The sequence below is a fragment of the Nyctereutes procyonoides genome, unplaced genomic scaffold (assembly GCF_905146905.1).
Source record: "Nyctereutes procyonoides isolate TBG_1078 unplaced genomic scaffold, NYPRO_anot_genome, whole genome shotgun sequence".
Classification (NCBI taxonomy): Eukaryota; Metazoa; Chordata; class Mammalia; order Carnivora; family Canidae; genus Nyctereutes; species Nyctereutes procyonoides.
Genome location: NW_026575047.1, coordinates 36575746 through 36594248, shown reverse-complemented (window position 1 = coordinate 36594248; position 18503 = coordinate 36575746). Strand labels below are relative to the sequence as shown.

The window sequence follows — 18503 nt, the reverse complement described above, 5'->3', positions numbered from 1 at the left end:
TAGTGTAATTGAAAGATTGGGAAAGGTACCATTAGTGGACCAGCTAACTTTAAAGAGTTAATATAAACTATGGAGCAGCGAGCACTGATTCAGGAAAGTAGCTGCTAGATGGAATCTCAAGCATTCAAAGGAAAAATCTGCCTTGAGAATGAGTGGCAGGGTAATAGAGCCAGTGGCTGGAGGGGAGGACAGTGTTGGTGGCGGTCTTTCCTGGAGGATTTTCAAATCTATATACGACTTCAGACCCTATAGGCCCAGTCTCCCAAGAAAGTCACCCAGACACCATTCAGTAAAGCCAGTAGTTGAAATAAAACGTAGAAGGGTTGCCTCAAGCAAATGTCTGACAGAGAGCATTGTATCAATTACAGAAGGGGGTCATGGGGTGTCCAGCCAACTTAGGTTAGTTACTTCAGTGAGGGAGGGACACAGTACACAAATGCTTCTACCCGGAGCTTCCTCTTCTTTTTCACAGAAGAAAAACCCCACAAGTATGCACACACGTTATCCATTAATTTCAGTAGTTATATGGCTCCCAGGGTAAAAACTGCATGTAAGTAATAGCATTACATTAATTCAGCTAAGGAATTCACTTTCTATGTAAAGTGACAGTTTCATGAGACTCTTGCCCTCCTGGTTTTTTGAAAGTTATTTCTTAGAATTTAAACTTTGAATCTCTGAGGTAACATAAACTAATAAAAGTTTTATCAGCATCACCTTGTATTGGCTTGTCTTCCTCCTACCATCCTTTCCTTCCTTCTTTCTTTTGTGTCGCTTGCCACTTCCAAGAAATCATTTCTTTTTCCCTCTTTTTCCCCTCTAGGAATTGTGAAGGACAAAATATTCGATACAAGACATGCAGCAATCATGTAAGTTCTGTAATAAAAATATATAATCCAATAATGCCCATGTGTTAAGTTGGAACATTATACGTACTGTAAAGCTAGTGACCTCTTGATACTCTTTGTGGAAAACTTAAATATTTTTAAATTGACAACAGATTTTGTGTATCTCATACCTTCCATGTGTGTACTACTTATTTAGGCCATTTCTCATTTATAAACTAATTCGGTAAGTATTTAATAATTCCTGAATTCATAGAAACAATACCTGATGCCTGTAAATGCCTCCAAAGTTCAAAGTGTGTTTATGCACACTGTGCCACCTGACCCTCACACTGTCTCTGAGATGTAGGCAGATGAGGTGTGGTTATTTCTCTTTTGCAAGTGAGAGGCCTGGTGTAAAATTATTTTCCGTAGGTCACAAAGGAAGAGCACAGACTTGAATTGGTCTACTGCTGTTTTTCCTGCTCCGAACCACCTGCCCTGCCCACTGCAAAATGTGTTAAGAGCACTCTATTGGTGATTCAAGAAAATTGTACATTTAAGCCTCACTCTTGTCCTACAATGACGAGTAACTAAAAAATTCAAACATTTTGCTTTACAAATCTGAAAATGCAAAATAAATATCAGAAGGAATCAATCCTATTTTCCACTGAAAACCGTTTCCTTGCCTGTTATATATGCACAAATGAAAACGATAGGAATAAAAAGGAAACTATTAGAATCTGGAAATCTAAGTGAGATTTAGATTTTTTTCAATCCATTTTTCTCAGTTGGTCATGATTAATTTATTTCAAAAGTTTCACTCACTGGGGCTTCGTCCCTCTTCATCCCTTCTCTGTCCTGGGCCAGCGTGAGACAGAAGTCCTGTCTGAAGGCTTCTGTTCTGCAGACCCAGACTTGCCCTGGGAGGGCAGCCCTGTCAAGCTGGAGCAGTAGTCAGCAGGCAGTGTGAGCCAGACCTGACTGTGGGGCTCAGCTGTGTTTTCAGTCTGTTTTTATCAGTGATGAAGCAGAAAAGATGGTCTTTCCCACTCAACTGATTTCAACCTTAAGTGGGAAATGTGGGTGATTATTTTGGGGCATTCAAACTCCAATATCACTCAGCCATTAGACACCCAGTTTAGTGTCCATTAATTCCTTGGAGGAATTTGGGGCCACAAAGCAAATAGATTTCACATGTCCTATGACTGGATGGAGGGCCAAGGAATTGGGAGACACCTGTGTGCATGATGCTTAATTAAATGAGCTTAGATCCAGGTCAGGGCTGGGAAGGAGAGAGATTGACTTGAGCATAGAGGCAGTCGTTTCATTACAAACAGTTTGGCTTTGTTTTCTTATACAAGCACGTGAATACATTAGCAGCCTGAGGGTTTTATCTAGGAAGCATTTGATCTACTACCTTTTACTTGGGTGTATATTTTTTTGCCATTTTTTTAGGGTTTTTTTTTTCTTTTTATAAAGTGCTGCTTTAATACATTACCACAAATTCCTTGCAGTCATTCAAAAATAAATTTCACAACAGTACCCTCACAAGCAATGCTCTGAAACTGTCTAGGGGAATTTATTTAAAATGGCCAGATCAGGGTGTTGCCTTTTGAGATTTCATTCTTGGGTTTCTGTGTGTGTGTGTGACTCTGGTCTCGCTAATTCCAAAAAGGCACTTTTTTTTTCAACACAAGTGTTACGAGGGTCTAGGAGTGTTGGGTCATACAGTGTAGACATACAATATAAACTACTAAAATTAACGCATATTGGGTGCAGTGGTTAGGACTTGGCTTGCACTTGAGTGAGGATCCCATCTGAGGTTCCATGGGTCTTGGGAGGACCCGTGGTCTCTAAGTGCGGGCCCCTCTGTGAGGATTCTGACTGCTAGGCTGGTGAGGATTAGATGTTTAGAAGGTGGTGACCAGTGGGGAGGACAGCAATGTGAATGTTGCTCTGTTTAGTTCTCAGAGTTGGAGTCCTTAAAGAAATTTTGCAAGAATGTGGCATTCATCACTATGCTTGCCATTACAAACTCAGAGTTTTTGACAAAATTCCTTTTAGGAAACAAGGGGAATTGTGGCAGGGCTTTCAGGGCTACGGCATTCAGGAGAGCCCTCCATCTCCATGTGCCAGGGTCTGCAGCTGAGCATCCTCGAGCCCCTCTGCAAATGAGAGGTGGCTCTGTGCAGCCCAGCTGCAAGGCTGGTGCTCTTTAAGGAGTCTGTTCCTCCACAGGAGAGAGGATACAGTGTGTTCCTGGGAATATACCATAGAAACATTGCCAGGATGTCAGGCACCATGAGTGGATGTAACCACATGAGCTCAGGGTACAAAGATAGTCACATCTTTTCTTGAGTTGCTTTCTGCTTTATCAATTGGGATTTAGAATCACCCTTTTGAGATCACCCACTCTCTATCACCCAGAGTGGTGCAGAGGGCAGGAGGAAGGCCAGTGTGCAGCCTACCTCCAGCGGAGAGAGAACAGCAACCACTGCTGTTGCTTCTCATGGCCATTCAGTGTCTCCATTGGGAACAGGCCACGCTATCTCCATAGTCATGGCTTCCCATTCCCCTGGAAATGGGGCCCATCACCCACTCTTCTGAAGGAAGCTGATGTTAGTGATTCCGGGACGAGGCACTCTTGTGAGGGAGATTTGCCTTATGATTCAGAGATGCCCACACCTATATTTCCAGGGGCATGAGAGCCTGTCCTATGGGGATGTGAGATCCCCTGTTCCCACCTGAGGGACCTCACCACCTCAGTTTTGAAGATCAGGGAAGCCTGCTCTGTGGAGAACAGAGGTCACTGCCTGTGGGGGGGCTCCAGGGACCTACCATTCCATCCCACCCTAGAGGTGGCTTGTACTTCTTTCTGTTCCTCCACATCATTATCTGAAGGCTCAGACTCAGCCTCAAAACGAGAGTTTGTCATCTGTGTGTGCCAGCTTCTAAACTCTTAACCAATATCAGTAGTAATAATGATGATGATGAATCACACATACTCAGTACTTCCTAAATGTTGGCATTGTTCTAGTGCCTATCCATGAATAAATTGATTTAATCCTCATAATGTCTTGATGAAGTAGATATTTTTATTTCTACTTTTTAAAAAAGAGTTATGCATTTATTTTAGAAAGAAAGAGAGAACAGGGGAGGGGCAGAGGGAGAGGGAGAGAGAATCTCAAGCAGATGCCCTACTGAGCGTGGAGCCCTACGTGGGGCTCTATCAGACCCTTGGTATCATGACCTGAGCCAAAGTCAAGAGTCATATGTTCAACCAACTGAGCCATCCTGGCACCCCTCATTTCTATTCTAACAAAGGAGGGTTAGGAAACATGACCAAGGTGAACTATACCCGAGGCAGTTGGGCCCCAGGCTCTGGAGTGCCAGCTTCTATCCACTCTGCTACACCAGACTGCCTCTTGGAAAGGAGCCTGAAAAGTCTCAAGCTCTGTTAGATGTGAGATGGCACTATAGACAGAGCCTAAAACGCGGCTGCTCTTCCCAAGCCAGGAGCACGACTCTCAGGGTGATCTGCAGGAACTTTCCCCTTTCAGATACTGTTATAGAATTGCCAACCCCAGGAGCTGCAGGACAGACCTTCCGGATATTCAGAGTTGGCAAGGGGTAGAGGTTGGAGAGAGGAGAGACAGCGGAGGGGAAGTCACGGAAACGAAGTCCTCCACAGCCGTGGGCCTTCCACATTAGTGGCCCAGGGGGTTCCCTGACATGGGAGGATTGGGCTTGACATGAACAGATCCTGACAGCCACATTTCTGATCTCTGCCTACCTCAGCAGAAGATGCCTGAGAAAAATAGGATGCAGGCACTCAAGGAAAGACCGAATGTCTTTCTGTTAGGAAGTGTGGATGTGATAGGGATGCACATTCAGAGGGCAGAGAGGAAGAAATCCCACTCCTGATGGCACAGGAACAGGAGGCATGACAGGGAATGAGGACCACACTGTCCTCCCTGAGAAATTGGAGAAATGCACGTTTGGGCTGGAGGGTCTGGAGAATCCGAGGAGCACCCCCTAATCCCAGGTAATTGCCATCTTCAGCAATAACCCTCCAATTAATGCTCAGCAAAGACCCTGATGGCCAAGACCAGGCCTCTGAGGCCTCAGTGAAGAATTTTCTTTATCAGGGGTATTCCAGAGCCAGTGGAGACTTTCCAAGGGAGCTCATGCATGTCAGCAAGGGGTTCTAATGCTTGAATTCACTGACTACTCATTTTTTTATACCAGGGTTTATGAGATCAAAGGCAGTGCTGGAAGAGAGCAGAGGGAAAATATCTTTAAAAACAAGAGTATCATGGTTTGGTAAGAGTGTTTTTGCAGCATAAACACATTTTTATGTGAGCACACAGGGAGTAATGGTTAGCTCTGCACATTGGGGTCCCTGGTAGCTTTCCAGAGGAGACGAAATTTGATGTGACCTTTGAAAGGCTCTTCATACTATGGGTCCTGAGGATGGCTAATTTCTGGCAGTTTCTTCTTAGAGGTGTTCTTTACTTTCTCCTGTCACTTCTCCTGCCCCAGTCCATCCTGCCATCACACTGGTCCTCCTAAGTGCCACGCTTCCTCTGTGGATCCTTACTGCTTTTTAATTCCCCTGACTTGCATTCAAGGACCTCCAGAAGTTGGTTAGACTTATCTTGTGTTCAGCTCACAAACTTTTGCTCTTGCTGGACATGACTGGTTCCTGTCCCTCATCACTACTGCATTTATTTCTGTGGTCCCTGTTGCTTGTGTTGTTCCCTATTTGTGATCCTTCTTTTTTTATTTTTAACATTTTATTTATTTATTCATGAGAGACACAGAGAGAGGCAGAGACATAGGCAGAGGGAGAAGCAAGTTCCCCACAGGAAGCCCAATGTGGAACTCGATCCCAGGGCCCCGGGATCATGACCTGAGCCAAAGGCAGTCGCTCAACCACTGAGCCACCCAGTGTTCCCTCCTGTATGTTGTCCTAATTACATCATGCCCTTAAATCTCATCTGGAATGTCACTTTTCCGGGATGCATCATTTGCTAATGGTCTTAAAATAGCCACTCACAATAATTCATTTTCATGCTAGAAATTTTGGCATTGGGTTATTTAGAGGATCCCCAAATTTAACTCATAGTAAAACTTGGATAGGAAGATAAAATAAACATTTTAAATTTGCTTACAAAAGAAATCATATTTCTCCTAAGTGTCTCCTCACTGCTTATCTGGGGGAAATGACATAAATATATAACCCATATTAAAGCTTGGTTCAATCCTATTATATAAATCATCCCTTTGTTAATGGTTTATCTCTTCTGCATAAAAATGCTCCATTTATTAGATGATCTCCCTGTCTCAGCATTTCTCCTCAGGTTGTCAATGAGAATGACTTGTGTATCCTCATGGCTTGAGCAGGAAAAAGAGATCTCTGTCTTCAGGATGGTCCTTGAATGAGGGCTAGTGCTTGAATGAATGAGCCTCCTCCCCTCTTCGTTCTTCTCCTCCTAATCTCTACACTCTTCCTCCTTCTTCTTGTCTATGCTTTCCAGGCTGGTTGCCCCCTCCTGATTGAGTCAGGTCTTCCTGATCTAGGATCTGTCCTTTCCTTATTAGCTCCACTTATTCACATTTTTAAGATTTTTATTTATTTATTTTAGAGACAGAGAGAGAGAGAGTGTGTGGGAGGGGGACAGGTTGAGGGGGAGAGAGAATCCCAAGCTGACTCCCCTCTGAGTGCAGAGCTCCATGTAAGGCTGGATCCCAGGACCCTGAGATCATGGACCCTGAGTTAAAATCAAGAGTCAGATGCTTAAGTGACTGAGCCATCCAGGTGCCCTGCCACTTAATCAATTTTAATTTAACACTTGGACAGCAATTTTATTTCCTTAATTGCAAAGTCTTACTTGTGAATCCACAAACAATAACCCACTATGTCAGTATATTTCATGCATGTAGATGCTACATCTCCAGTAAATAACAAGCTAAGTGACAGCAGTGGATGTTCTCCATAGCATGTAACCTAGGCAAAGCCCATAAAGTATATTTAACAAATGTGTTGTCTTAACTGATAGGAAGAAATGCTTCTCATGGAAAGGAAAGCTGAAGAATGTTTGGTATTCAAGTTTCCTAAATATCAACTGAACTATTTAAGACACAAGAATCCCTAGATTGTCTTGAGCCAGGGCAGGGGACCCAGCAGAAGCCAACTAGACAGCCTTAGTGTTGACATTGCAAGAATGCCAAGTAAATGAAAGTGTTTAAAGTAAGTCCTCAATGTCTTTCAAGATTACTAGAAAGTGGTATCATGTAATGGAGCACTTGTTACTTTGGGAATCATTCTTGGCTCTGTCATATTCTGGGTATGTGTCTTTGGGCTAGTGACTAAAGACTGTGTAGAACACAGTTTCCTCTCTTTATAAAAATGAGGGTAATGATAACTCTGACCTACCTCCCTCAAAGGGTGGTGGTGAAGAAAGAATGTCAGTAATGATCCTTCATAAACTGGAAAGCACTATTCAGAAACAGGATTTCCCAGGAACAGAAACCCACCCGAAATAGCTCAAGAAAAATGGGACTCACTGTTTGGATGTGCGGATATTAGTGGAATTTGGGCATCAGCACACCTTGAGGGGGCCTGGACCCAGGAATCAAAAAGTGAGAAACCCAAGTTACATACTTTTACTGAAATGCATGGTTTATCATCTTTCCTGCTTTCATGTCTAATTCATTCTTCTCTGCTGTGGGAATTGGCTTGCTTTGCCTCAACAGGCATCTCATGAAAGAGATGGTTAGCTCAGCCACACAGTGATGGGAGTCCTCAGCTCTAGCTCTTCTGGTGCAATCCCAGATTCCTGGGAAAGACTGTCCAGAAGTGGACCTGGTGTTTGCCTCTGATACTCAGCTGTGGCCAAGGAGGCTAGGTATCATGTCCAAACCTGGCCACCCTTCCAGCAAGGACTAAGTGGAGGCTGGCTGTTATTTAAACATTGTTAATTTTGTGAAACTTCATTGGCTTATGGAGTTTTATATTTTTAAAGATTTTTATTTATTTATTCATGAGAGATACAGAGAAAGAGGCAGAGACATAGGCAGAGGAAGAAGCAGGCTTCCTGAGGGGAACCCAATGCAGGACTCGATCCCAGGACCCTGGTATCACACCCTGAGAGCCAAAGACAGACGCTCAACCATTGAACCACCCACGTGCCCCTGGGTTTATAGAGTTTAAGGCAGTCAGGAATCAGCAAGAAATGTCAGCCCCTAAAGCCTGCTTCCCCTAATGCAGGGGAAGTTGTTTTCAGTCTGCTCTCTCACACTCTTTGGCTTGGGTTTCAAAGAGTCGGATATAGAGAAAACTGGCTGTGGTTAAGGGAAGAGGAGGCCATAGAATTTTATCAACGGATGATCTTCCCTGGGGCTGGATTGGAAACACAGTCCTCATTTCAAGAGAGAAAGGTCAACCAGTTTGATCTTTAGTTCAACTCTTTCTTTCATAGGTGTGACCTGGGTTAAGGTTTAATCTTTCTTAAACAGAAAAATGTGGATGCCGTACAGGATTTTGGAATGATTTACTGCAAACTAATACAACCGATCCTAGGGGGAAGCTTATTTCTTATATTTTATCTCTTCCCTACCTACTTCCAAAAAGGATTTGAGGCAGATTATAAAGGCCAGAAGCATAAATACAGTAAGATACAAAAGTCATAGTGAAAAGGGGAGAAACGAGAGAAATTGATGAAGATTCTGGATGATAATATATTAATAATTATTTGTAGAAATAAAATAAGATGGGTTTCTACCTTACACTACATATCAAAATAAATCCTCGATGTAACAAAGAGTTAAATATAATTGCTAAATTAGAAAGGAACTAGAAAGATACATTTCAGTATTTATCTGTTCTTAGGCAGGGTAGAAGAAGCATTTCTAAACTCATTTATGAAGAAAGAAGCCTTAAAAGGAAATATTAATGGAACTGACTACCAGGACGCCTGGGTGACTCAGTGGTTGAGCGTCTGCCTCTGGCTCGGGGTGTGATCCTGGGGTCCTGGGATCGAGTACTGCATCAGGGTCCTTGCAGGGAGCCTGCTTCTCCCTCTGCCTGTGTCTCTGCCTCTTTCTCTGTGTCTCTCATGAATAAATAAATAAAATGTTAAAAAAAAATAGAGCTGACTACCTGAAAACATAAAGCTTCTTGACTTCTCAAAGCACCCAAATCAAAATCAAATGGGGAACATATTTCCAGTACAGATGGCAAAGAGTTGATAACCTTATTAGGAAAGTTGATAGTTGTTAAAACTAGCAAAAAGCAAATATACATGAAAACTATCAAACCTAAGAAAGGAAAGAAAATATAAATTAAAATAATGAAATTCTATTCAACACGATTGGAAAAATGTTAGAAAATTATAATATCCAAGCTGAGAAGAGAGATTGAGAAAAAGGGAATTTAGGGAGCCTGGTGATAACAAGGAAGGAAATATCTGGAGGGCTATCTGGCAATAGTTTGAAAAGCTCATGAAACACACCCTTTTTCTCAGAAATTTTCTTACCAGAAATTTGCTTTTGGGGAATTATCAAGGATTTGTGTGAAGATTTAGGTACAAGAATCTTTGTCTTTTATTCTTTTTTTAAAAATAGATACTATTTCCCAAAGGTTTTATAAGGACCATCGATTACTTTTGTAATAAGAAAAAATATAAAATAATATATTGCCTTTCTGTATCCATTTTCTTTAATTGGGAAGTTTGTGTAGGATTAATTAATTCCCATCAATTGGGAAGTTCGTACCCAACTTTGAAGAGTAAAGTCATATTTTGTTAGCTTTGGAAGTATCGGATGGGAGGGATTAGTAATTAAGTAAAAAGATTTCTGAGTCATCAAGACTTGCACAAACACTTTTTACTATTATTATGAGAGCTCCCTAGAGCATTTACTTAGAATTTCCTTGCTGTTGTAGACAGAATTTGAACGAGCTCTGTTTTCTTTCTCTTTCCATCCTCTGGCAGGTTGAAGGCAGGCACCTAGTTCCAGAGAAAAGCAGTGGTTGGGGGCCCGGCCAGAAGGGAAGAAAGACACATGAATTAAACAACAAAAACAGAAACAAAGAAACAAATTCTCACAAAGCACAACAGTTTGGGGCCAACCTAGGGACAAATAGTCCTTCCCATTAAATTGGTTCCTTGAAGGCATGGATGATAGTTAATATTCCATATAAAGACCTGGAGTCACCTGGGAAGATTAGAAGCAAGATGGTGAAGAGAGAGCATTTAAATATGGGGAAGAAATGATGTGAATCCCTGGTGGGGTCTGGTCTCCTGAGACTCTTGTAAACTCGTTCAGCCTTTCCGTGGCTTGTCTCTCTGGGTGATGTGCTTGTGGCCTTTCTTCTCTGCTTCCAGGACTGCCCTCCTGATGCAGAGGACTTCAGAGCCCAGCAGTGCTCTGCCTACAATGATGTCCAATATCAGGGGCGTTATTATGAATGGCTTCCTCGGTATAATGATCCTGCTGCCCCCTGTGCACTCAAGTGTCATGCACGGGGACAAAACTTGGTTGTGGAGCTGGCCCCCAAGGTACTGGATGGAACTCGCTGCAGCACAGACTCCTTGGACATGTGCATCAGTGGCATTTGTCAGGTGAGCCACACCTGCTTCCCATACCCTGGTTCATTTGCCATGCTTGCTCTCCATAAAGAGACTTTTCTTCATGTAAATGAAATATTGTCTTTGATCATCTTCATGTAAAAAATATTGTAGAGGGTGTTACTTGCCTTCAAGTTATGTTTTACTTATTTAAAAAAGTGTAAACTTTGTCTACATAGAATCAAAATATTGCAGTAAATACCATCTTAGGATTCCTCTGGGTCATTGGATCTCCAGCTTGAAGGGACATCAGAACCACCTGAAGGACTGGTTAAAACACAAGGTGATGGGCTCCCATTCCCAGAGTTTCTGATCCAGTTAGGTCTGGGCTGGAGCCTGATAATTTGCATTTCTGACAAGTTCACGTGGGGGCTGCTGATGCTGCTGGTCCAAGGACCTCATTTAGAGAACCACTACTTTGGAATGGTAGTGTCAAAAGGTCCTTTGAGCGTCTTAACAACTTATTGTTTTATTAAAATGAATTTATTATTTTGGGTCTTTGAGAGCAATGACTTACTTATTAAAAACTTAGCACAAATGCATTCCAGTATATTTTTCAGAGTGGGGTTTGCAAAACTGTGATGCATGTAACTGAAACATCCCCCACATCCCCTCCCCCAGCTTGCAGTGGGTATGAGGATTCAGGGCACTGTGACAGGTTGTTGAGATAGAATGGGAATGACAGGGAGATGATGAGAGTCCACCCCCATTCCTTAATCTCTGGAAAAATATTTTAAAAGAATTATGTCTAGTATTCCATACCCAATTATGCTCATAACAAAAACAGTATGAATGAGAGCAAGTGGACACCTCAATCACCTACCAAGTGTTGGGCACCACCAGCCATCTCAGACGTTTCATAGTCGAAGCTGAACCATGTTCCTGCTCTTCAAAGTAGCTTCTCCTTCTTCCATCTGTCCATCTAGAAAATGGCCTCCAGTTACTGCAAAATTTTGGAGTCCTTGATTCTCCTTTTTCAACACATACAGCCAATCCATTGTCATTCTGTATTCAAAAGTCTTTTTATTGAATCCACCATTCCTTTCTGTCTGCATGACTTCTTTTTTGGTCTAAGCCTCCATCAACTCTGACCTAAAATGCATTGCTAGCCTCCTCCTCTGATCTCCCAGCTTCCACCACTGTTCTCCTCAGGTCTACTCTCCAAACAGCAGCTGAGAAACCTAAGAAAACCTAAGAAAAAACCTAAGAAAGCTTCATTTTAAGAGTTTGTCACTCCCCTGACTCAAATCTCTCAATGACTTATCATTGCATTGATGTGGTAACTGCGACCCTTGCTTGCCTTTCCAGGCTCTTTCTGGACTATTTTCACTCCCTCCCCACCCTTTTTAAAAAATAGACTTAATTTTCTAGGTTCCCAGCAAAATTGAGTAGCAGGTACAGAGAATTCCCTTCTATCCCTTGCCCCTTTCTATGTATAACCCTGTCCACTATCAGAATCCTGCACCAGAGTGATACATTTGTTATGATCAATGAACCTACATTGACACATTTCACCCAAGACCTGTGTTTACATTAGGGTTCACCCTTGCTGATGTGTATTCCATGGGTTTGACAAATGTTTATTGACTGTTTCTACCAGTAGAGTATCTTACAAAATAGTTTCACTGCCCTAAAAGTTCTCTGTGTTCTTCCTATTCATCCTTGCCTTCCCTGCCAACCCCTGGCAAGCATGGATCTTTTTACCATCTCCATAGTTTTGCCTTTTTCAGAATGTCTTATAGTTGGAATCATAGAGTATGTATGCTTTTCAGATTGACTTCTTTCACTTGGTAGTGTGCATTTAAGTACTCCATATTTTTTCATGACCTGGTAGCTCATTTCTTTTCATCATTGAGTAATATTCCATTGTCTGAATGGACCACATTTTACTTATCCATTTACCTACTGAAGGATATCTTTGTTGCTTCCAAGTTTTGGCAACTAGAATAAAGCTGCTTTAAACATCCATGTGCAGATTTTTGTATGGCACAATTTTTGACACATTTGGGAAAATACAAGTATACTTGTTGGATCATGCTAAGAGTATGGTTAGTTTCATAAGAAAGTACCAAATTGTCTTCCAAAGCAGCTGTACCATTTTGCACTCCCCACCAGCAATGAATGAGACTTTCTATTGCTCCACATCCTCACCAGCAGCAGTAGTGTTGTCATTCTTCCAGATTTGGACTCTTCTATTAGGTGTGTAGTGGCATCTCATCATTGCTTTAATTTGCAAGTCCCTTAATGACATATAATGTTTAATATCTTTTCTTCTACTTATTTGCCATCTATAAATCCTCTCCAATGAGGTGGCTGTTCAGCTCTTTTGCCCATTTTTAAGCTGGGTTGTTTGTTTTCGATTGTTGAGAGTTATTTGTATATTTTGGGTAACAGTCTTTTGAAAATATTTTTCTCCCAGTATAATTCATTTTCCCACGTTCTTGACAGTGTCTTTTGTAGAGCAGAAGCTTTTAACTGCAATGATATCCAGCTTAACAATTATTTTTTTCCAGGCATTGTGCCTTTGGTAGTACTGTACCTAAAAAGTCATCATCAGGGCAGTCCAGGTGGCTCACAGTTTAGTGCCACCTTCAGCCCAGAGCATGATCCTGGAGACCTGGGATTGAGTCCCGCATTGGGCTCCCTGCATGGAGCCTGCTTCTCCCTCTGCCTGTGTCTCTGCCTCTCTCTCTCTCTGTTTCTCTCATGAATAAATAAATAAAATCTTTAAAAAAAAGTCCTCATCATACCCAAGGTTATCTAGATTTTCTCCTATTTTATCTTCTAGGAGTCTGTAGTTTTTTGTTTTACATGTAGGTGTATGATTAATTTTGAATTAATTTTTGTGAAGGATTTAAGTCTGTCCTAGATATTTTTTTTTGCCTGTGGATATACAGTTATTTAATTACCATTTGTTGAAAAGATGATCTCTTCTCCATATTATTCCCTTTTCTCCTTTGCCAAAGATCAGTTGACTGTATTAATGTATTTCTATGCTCTCTGTTCTTTTACATTAATTTATTTCTCTTATTTTGCCAATACCACACTATCTTGATGACTTTAACTTTGTATTAAGTCTTGAAGTTGGGTAGTGTTAGTCTTCTGACACTGTTCTTCTCTTTCAGTATTGTGTTGACTATTCTAGGTCTTTTCCCTCTCGCTCCATAAACTTTAGAGTCAGTTTATCAGTATCCACAGAATAACTTCTTGGAATTAAATTGAGAAGAACTAACATCCTGACAACATTGAGTCTTCTTGTCCACAAAGGTGGAATATCTCCCCATTTATCTAGTTCTTTTTTTATTAGTTTCATCAGAGTTCTAAAGTTTTTCCCCATATAATTCTTGTACAAAATTTTTGTTAGTATATTTATTTTCATGAGAAATATCAGTCTGTAGGTTTCTTGTAATATCTTTGTCCGTTTTTGGTATTCAGGATAATGCAATTCCCATAGAATGAGTTAAGAAGTATCCTCTCTTCTTTTTTCTGGAAGAGATCATAGAGAATTGGTATAGCCTCTTAAATGCTTGGTAGAATTCACCAATGAATCCATTTGGGCCTAGTGCTTTCTCTTTTGGAAGGCTATTAATTATTGGTTAAACTTCTTTCATAGAAAGAAATGGAATGGAACAATTCCATTCAGATTATCTGTTTCTTCTTGTGTGAGTTTTGGCAGATTGCGTCTTTCAAGGAATTGGTCCATTCCATCTAGATTAATAAATTTGTAGGCACAGAATTGTTTATATTATTTCTTTATTATCTTTTCAATATCCATGCGATCTGTAGTGATGTCCCCTCTTTTATTTCTGATATTAGTAATTTATATCTTCTTTTTTTCTTAGTTAGCCTGGTTAGAGACTTGTGATTTTATTGATCTTTTTAAAAATCAGCTTTTGGTTTCATTGATTTTCTTTATTGATTTCCTGTTTTCAATTTTACTGATTTCTGCTCTAGTTGTTACTATTTTTCTTATTATTATTTTGGATTTAATTTGTTCTTTTCTAATTCCCTAAGGTAGAAGCTTAGATTATTGATTCTAAATTTTTTTGCTTTTCTTATATACGCATTAAATGCTGTAAATTTCCCTGTAAGCATTGCTTTTACTGCATCCCACATATTTTGACAAATAGTATTTTCATTTTTCCTCAAAATATCTTAACATTTCTCTTGAGATGTTTTGACTCATGTTATTTAGAAGTATGCTATTTAATATCTAAGTATTTTGGAATTTTCCAGCCATATTTCTGATACTTATTGCTAGTTTAATTCCAATGTGGTCTGAGAGTAGATGGTGTATGATTCCATTTTTTAAAGAGATTTATTAAGATGTGTTTTATGTGGTCCATCTTGGTGAATGTTCCACATGACCTTGAGAAGAAAGTGCATCTTGCAGTTCTCAGATGAAGTAGTCAAGAGATACCAATTCTATCCAATTTTTGTGATGATGCTGTTGACTTCAGCTATGTTTTTACTAATTTCTCCTTGCTGGATCTATCCATTTTTTAAGATTTTATTTATTTATTAATGAGAGACACACAGAGAGAGGCAGAGACATAGGCAGAGGGAGAAGCAGGCTCCCTGTGGGGAGCCTGATGTGGGACTTGATCCCAGAACTCTGGGATCACACCCTAAGATGAAGGCAGACACCACTGAGCTACCCAGATGTCCCTGGATCTGTCCATTTCTGATAGAGGGCTTTTGAATTCTCCTGACTCTTGTAGTGGATTCATCTGTTTTTCCTTGCAGTTCTATCAGTTTTTGCCTTATGCATTGTGACATTCTCATTAGGCACATACATATTAAGGACTGTATGTCTTCTTAGAGTATTGATCCCTCTATTGTTACATAAATGCCCCTCTTAAATCTGGTAACTTCCCTTGCTCTGATGTCTGCTCTGTCTGATATTAATATACCTACTCCTGCTTTATTTTTTTTATTTTTTTTATTTTGATTAATTAGCATGCTATGTCTTTTCCCATCCTTTTACTTTTAATCAATTTATGTCTTTTTATTTAAAAGGGGATTCTTGTAGACAATGGATAACTGGATCTTGTTTTTTGATTCACTCTGATAATCTTTGCCTTTTAATTGGTACATTTAGGTCAGTGATGTTTAAAGTAATTATTGATACAATTGGATTAATATTTACCATATTTATTACTGTTTCTATTTGTTACCCTTATTCTATGTTCTTTTGTCCACTGTTTTTCTGCTTATTGCTGTTTTAAATTTTTTTTTTATGATAGTCACACACACACACAGAGAAAGAGAGAGAGAGAGAGAGGCAGAGACACAGGCAGAGGGAGAAGCAGGCTCCATGCACCGGGAGCCCGACGTGGGATTCGATCCCGGGTCTCCAGGATCGCGCCCTGGGCCAAAGGCAGGCACCAAACCCCTGCGCCACCCAGGGATCCCGCTTATTGCTGTTTTAATCGAGCATTTTATATGATTGCATTTTCTTTCCTTATTTAATACATCAGTTATACTTTTTTTTTTTGCCTTTTTTAGTAGTTGCCTTGCAGATTGCAGTATATATTTTACCTAGTTCAAATTTACTTTCAAATAACACTATACTACTTCATGGGTATAGAGAAAATACCTGCAACAAAGTAATAGTAACAACAAAATTCTGATTCTTCTCTGTATCCTTTGTATCATTGCTATCATTCATTTCACTTATGCATAAGCATACATCTACACAAATATACATATCTAAGCATATACAATTTTTTTGAAGATTTTATTTACTTATTCATGAGACACACACACACACACACACACACACACACACACACAGAGAGAGAGAGAGAGAGAGAGAGGCAGAGACACAGGCAGAGGGAGAAGCAGGCTCCATACAAGGAACCCGACATGGTACTTGATCCTAGGTCTCTAGGATCACACCCTGGCCTGAAGGTGGCCCTAAACCACTGAGCCACCTGGGCTGCCCTAAGAATACACAATTGAACAGATTGTTGCTTTATCATTTTGATAAACTATTATCTTTTGCATCTATTAAAAATAACAAAATTAATGTTTTTCTTTTATCTTCCTTTATTCACTCTCCAATGCACTTCCTTTCTTTATATAGATCCAAATTTCTGACCCATATCATTTTCCTACTCTGAAGAATGAGGTCCACTAGCAAAAAAATTCCCTCAATTTTTATTTGCCTGAGAAAGTCTTTATTTCTCTTTCACTTTTGAAGGATAATTTCATAGGGTACAGAATTCTAGGTTGGTGTTTTTTTTTTCTCTCAACACTTTAAATATTTTACTCTACTGTCTTCTTGCTTGCATGTTTTCTAAGGAGAAGTCAGATGTAATTAATTTCTTTGCTCCTCTATTGGTAAGGTTTTTTATTCCTCTGGCTTCTTTCAAGATTTTTCTTTATTTTATTTTTTGTAATTTGAATATGATATGCCTACATGTAGTCTTTTTGGCATTTATCTTTCTTAGTGTTCTTTGAGCCTCCTGGCCCTATGGTTTTGTGTCTGACATTAATTGGGGGGAAATTCTCAGTCATTATTTCTTAAAATACTTCTTCTGTTCCTTTCTTTCTTACTTCTCCTCCTAGTATTCCCTCTATACTCATGCCACACCTTTTGTAGTTGTCCCACAGTTCTTGGATGTTCTGGGGTTTTTTTTTTCAGTCTTTTTTTCTTTTTGCTCTTTATTTGGGAAGCTTCTATTGACCTCTCCTCAGAGATTCCACTCTTCTCCCTTTTGTGCTGTTTTTCATTTCTGCCAAAGTGCCAGAAAGCTCTTACACATGCTGTTCCCACTGCCTTTTACTTATGCTCCTGGTTACTCTTATTATCTTCAGGGTTTCAGCTTAATATTGCTTCCTTAAGAGGGCTTCTGGGATTACTCTACCTAAATTAGTCTTCCTGATTCTATTATAATACCTTTTAACTTCCCTGGTAATATTTCATAATTACATATTTATTTGTGTGATAATTTGATTATGACATTCTCCCATAAAGAATGTAAGTTCTTTAAGGACAAGAATCACACATTTATTGCTCATTCCCATACCCCAGAATTCTTACCATTTCTGGCCCCATGGAGGGTCCTTAGTAAAAACTGGTTGAACAAGTGAGTTTACTCACTTGCAAATGCAGAAGTTATTCAAATATTTTGGTCCCTCTTTTATTTCTCTTTCAGCCTCTACTCCTACATATCTAGTTCAGTTTAATGACCATTCTGGGAGATTCCACAGGTTCTGTCAATTCAGCATGCTCCCTCCTCTGCCTCAAATAAGCTAGTATTGTTCTTACCCGGATCCATGAGTTAATTCTGTTATTCCTATTCATTTCTGTTTATGGCACCAGAATTCTCAGTGTTACCTTCCTGAATTCATATTGTAGTCAATGGATTTGCCCCCATGTGCTCTATATCTTGCTGCTTCTGTCAAGTATCTCATATTTTAGTCTTTTCTCCCCTCTCACTTTCACCTTTTTACCCCAAGACTAGACTAGCCACTCTCCCTTCGTGGCCTAGCCAGTGTCTCTTCCTTTCTCTACTACTCTTGAACCATCTTATTTGCTGTTTGCTATTGACAAATCTTCCCAAAGATCAAGGCTTACTACTTCATTCTTCTATTTTATATGCTGCTAGTGGTTCATCTTTATTCCAGTTCACTTTTGATCTTTTCCTCTAAATGATAATGAAAGTTAATCACTTGTCAGTGGAATCATGCTTTTTAGTTTTCCAAGTTTTTGACAATGAGTATGTGTTGCTTGCATAATTAAGAAGAATTGGGGATCCCTGGGTGGCGCACTGGTTTAGCGCCTGCCTTTGGCCCAGGGCGCGATCCTGGCGACCCGGGATCGAATCCCACGTCGGGCTCCAGGTGCATGGAGCCTGCTTCTCCCTCTGCCGGTGTCTCTGCCTCTCTCTCTCTCTCTCTCTCTCTCTCTCTGTGACTATCATAAATAAAATAAAAAATAAATAAATAAAGAAGAATTACCATTAAAAGTAATTAAGTTTGGGTTGAAGAAGAATAATCTGGATAAGGTAATGTTTTGATGTTGAGGTTTTGAAAAGTT

The 18503-nt window shown here is 40.2% G+C and overlaps 1 protein-coding gene across 2 annotated transcripts in view; it reads left to right on the top strand.

The window, feature by feature from the left end:
• ADAMTSL3 (ADAMTS like 3) overlaps positions 1–18503 on the top strand; it is a 339164-nt gene that overhangs the window by 121194 nt on the left and 199467 nt on the right. For both annotated transcript variants that reach the window (XM_055326615.1, XM_055326614.1), the window contains exons 5-6: positions 821–866; positions 10214–10450. In XM_055326615.1, coding sequence (XP_055182590.1) covers positions 821–866; positions 10214–10450 — 283 coding nt within the window. The remainder of the gene's footprint in view (positions 1–820; positions 867–10213; positions 10451–18503) is intronic.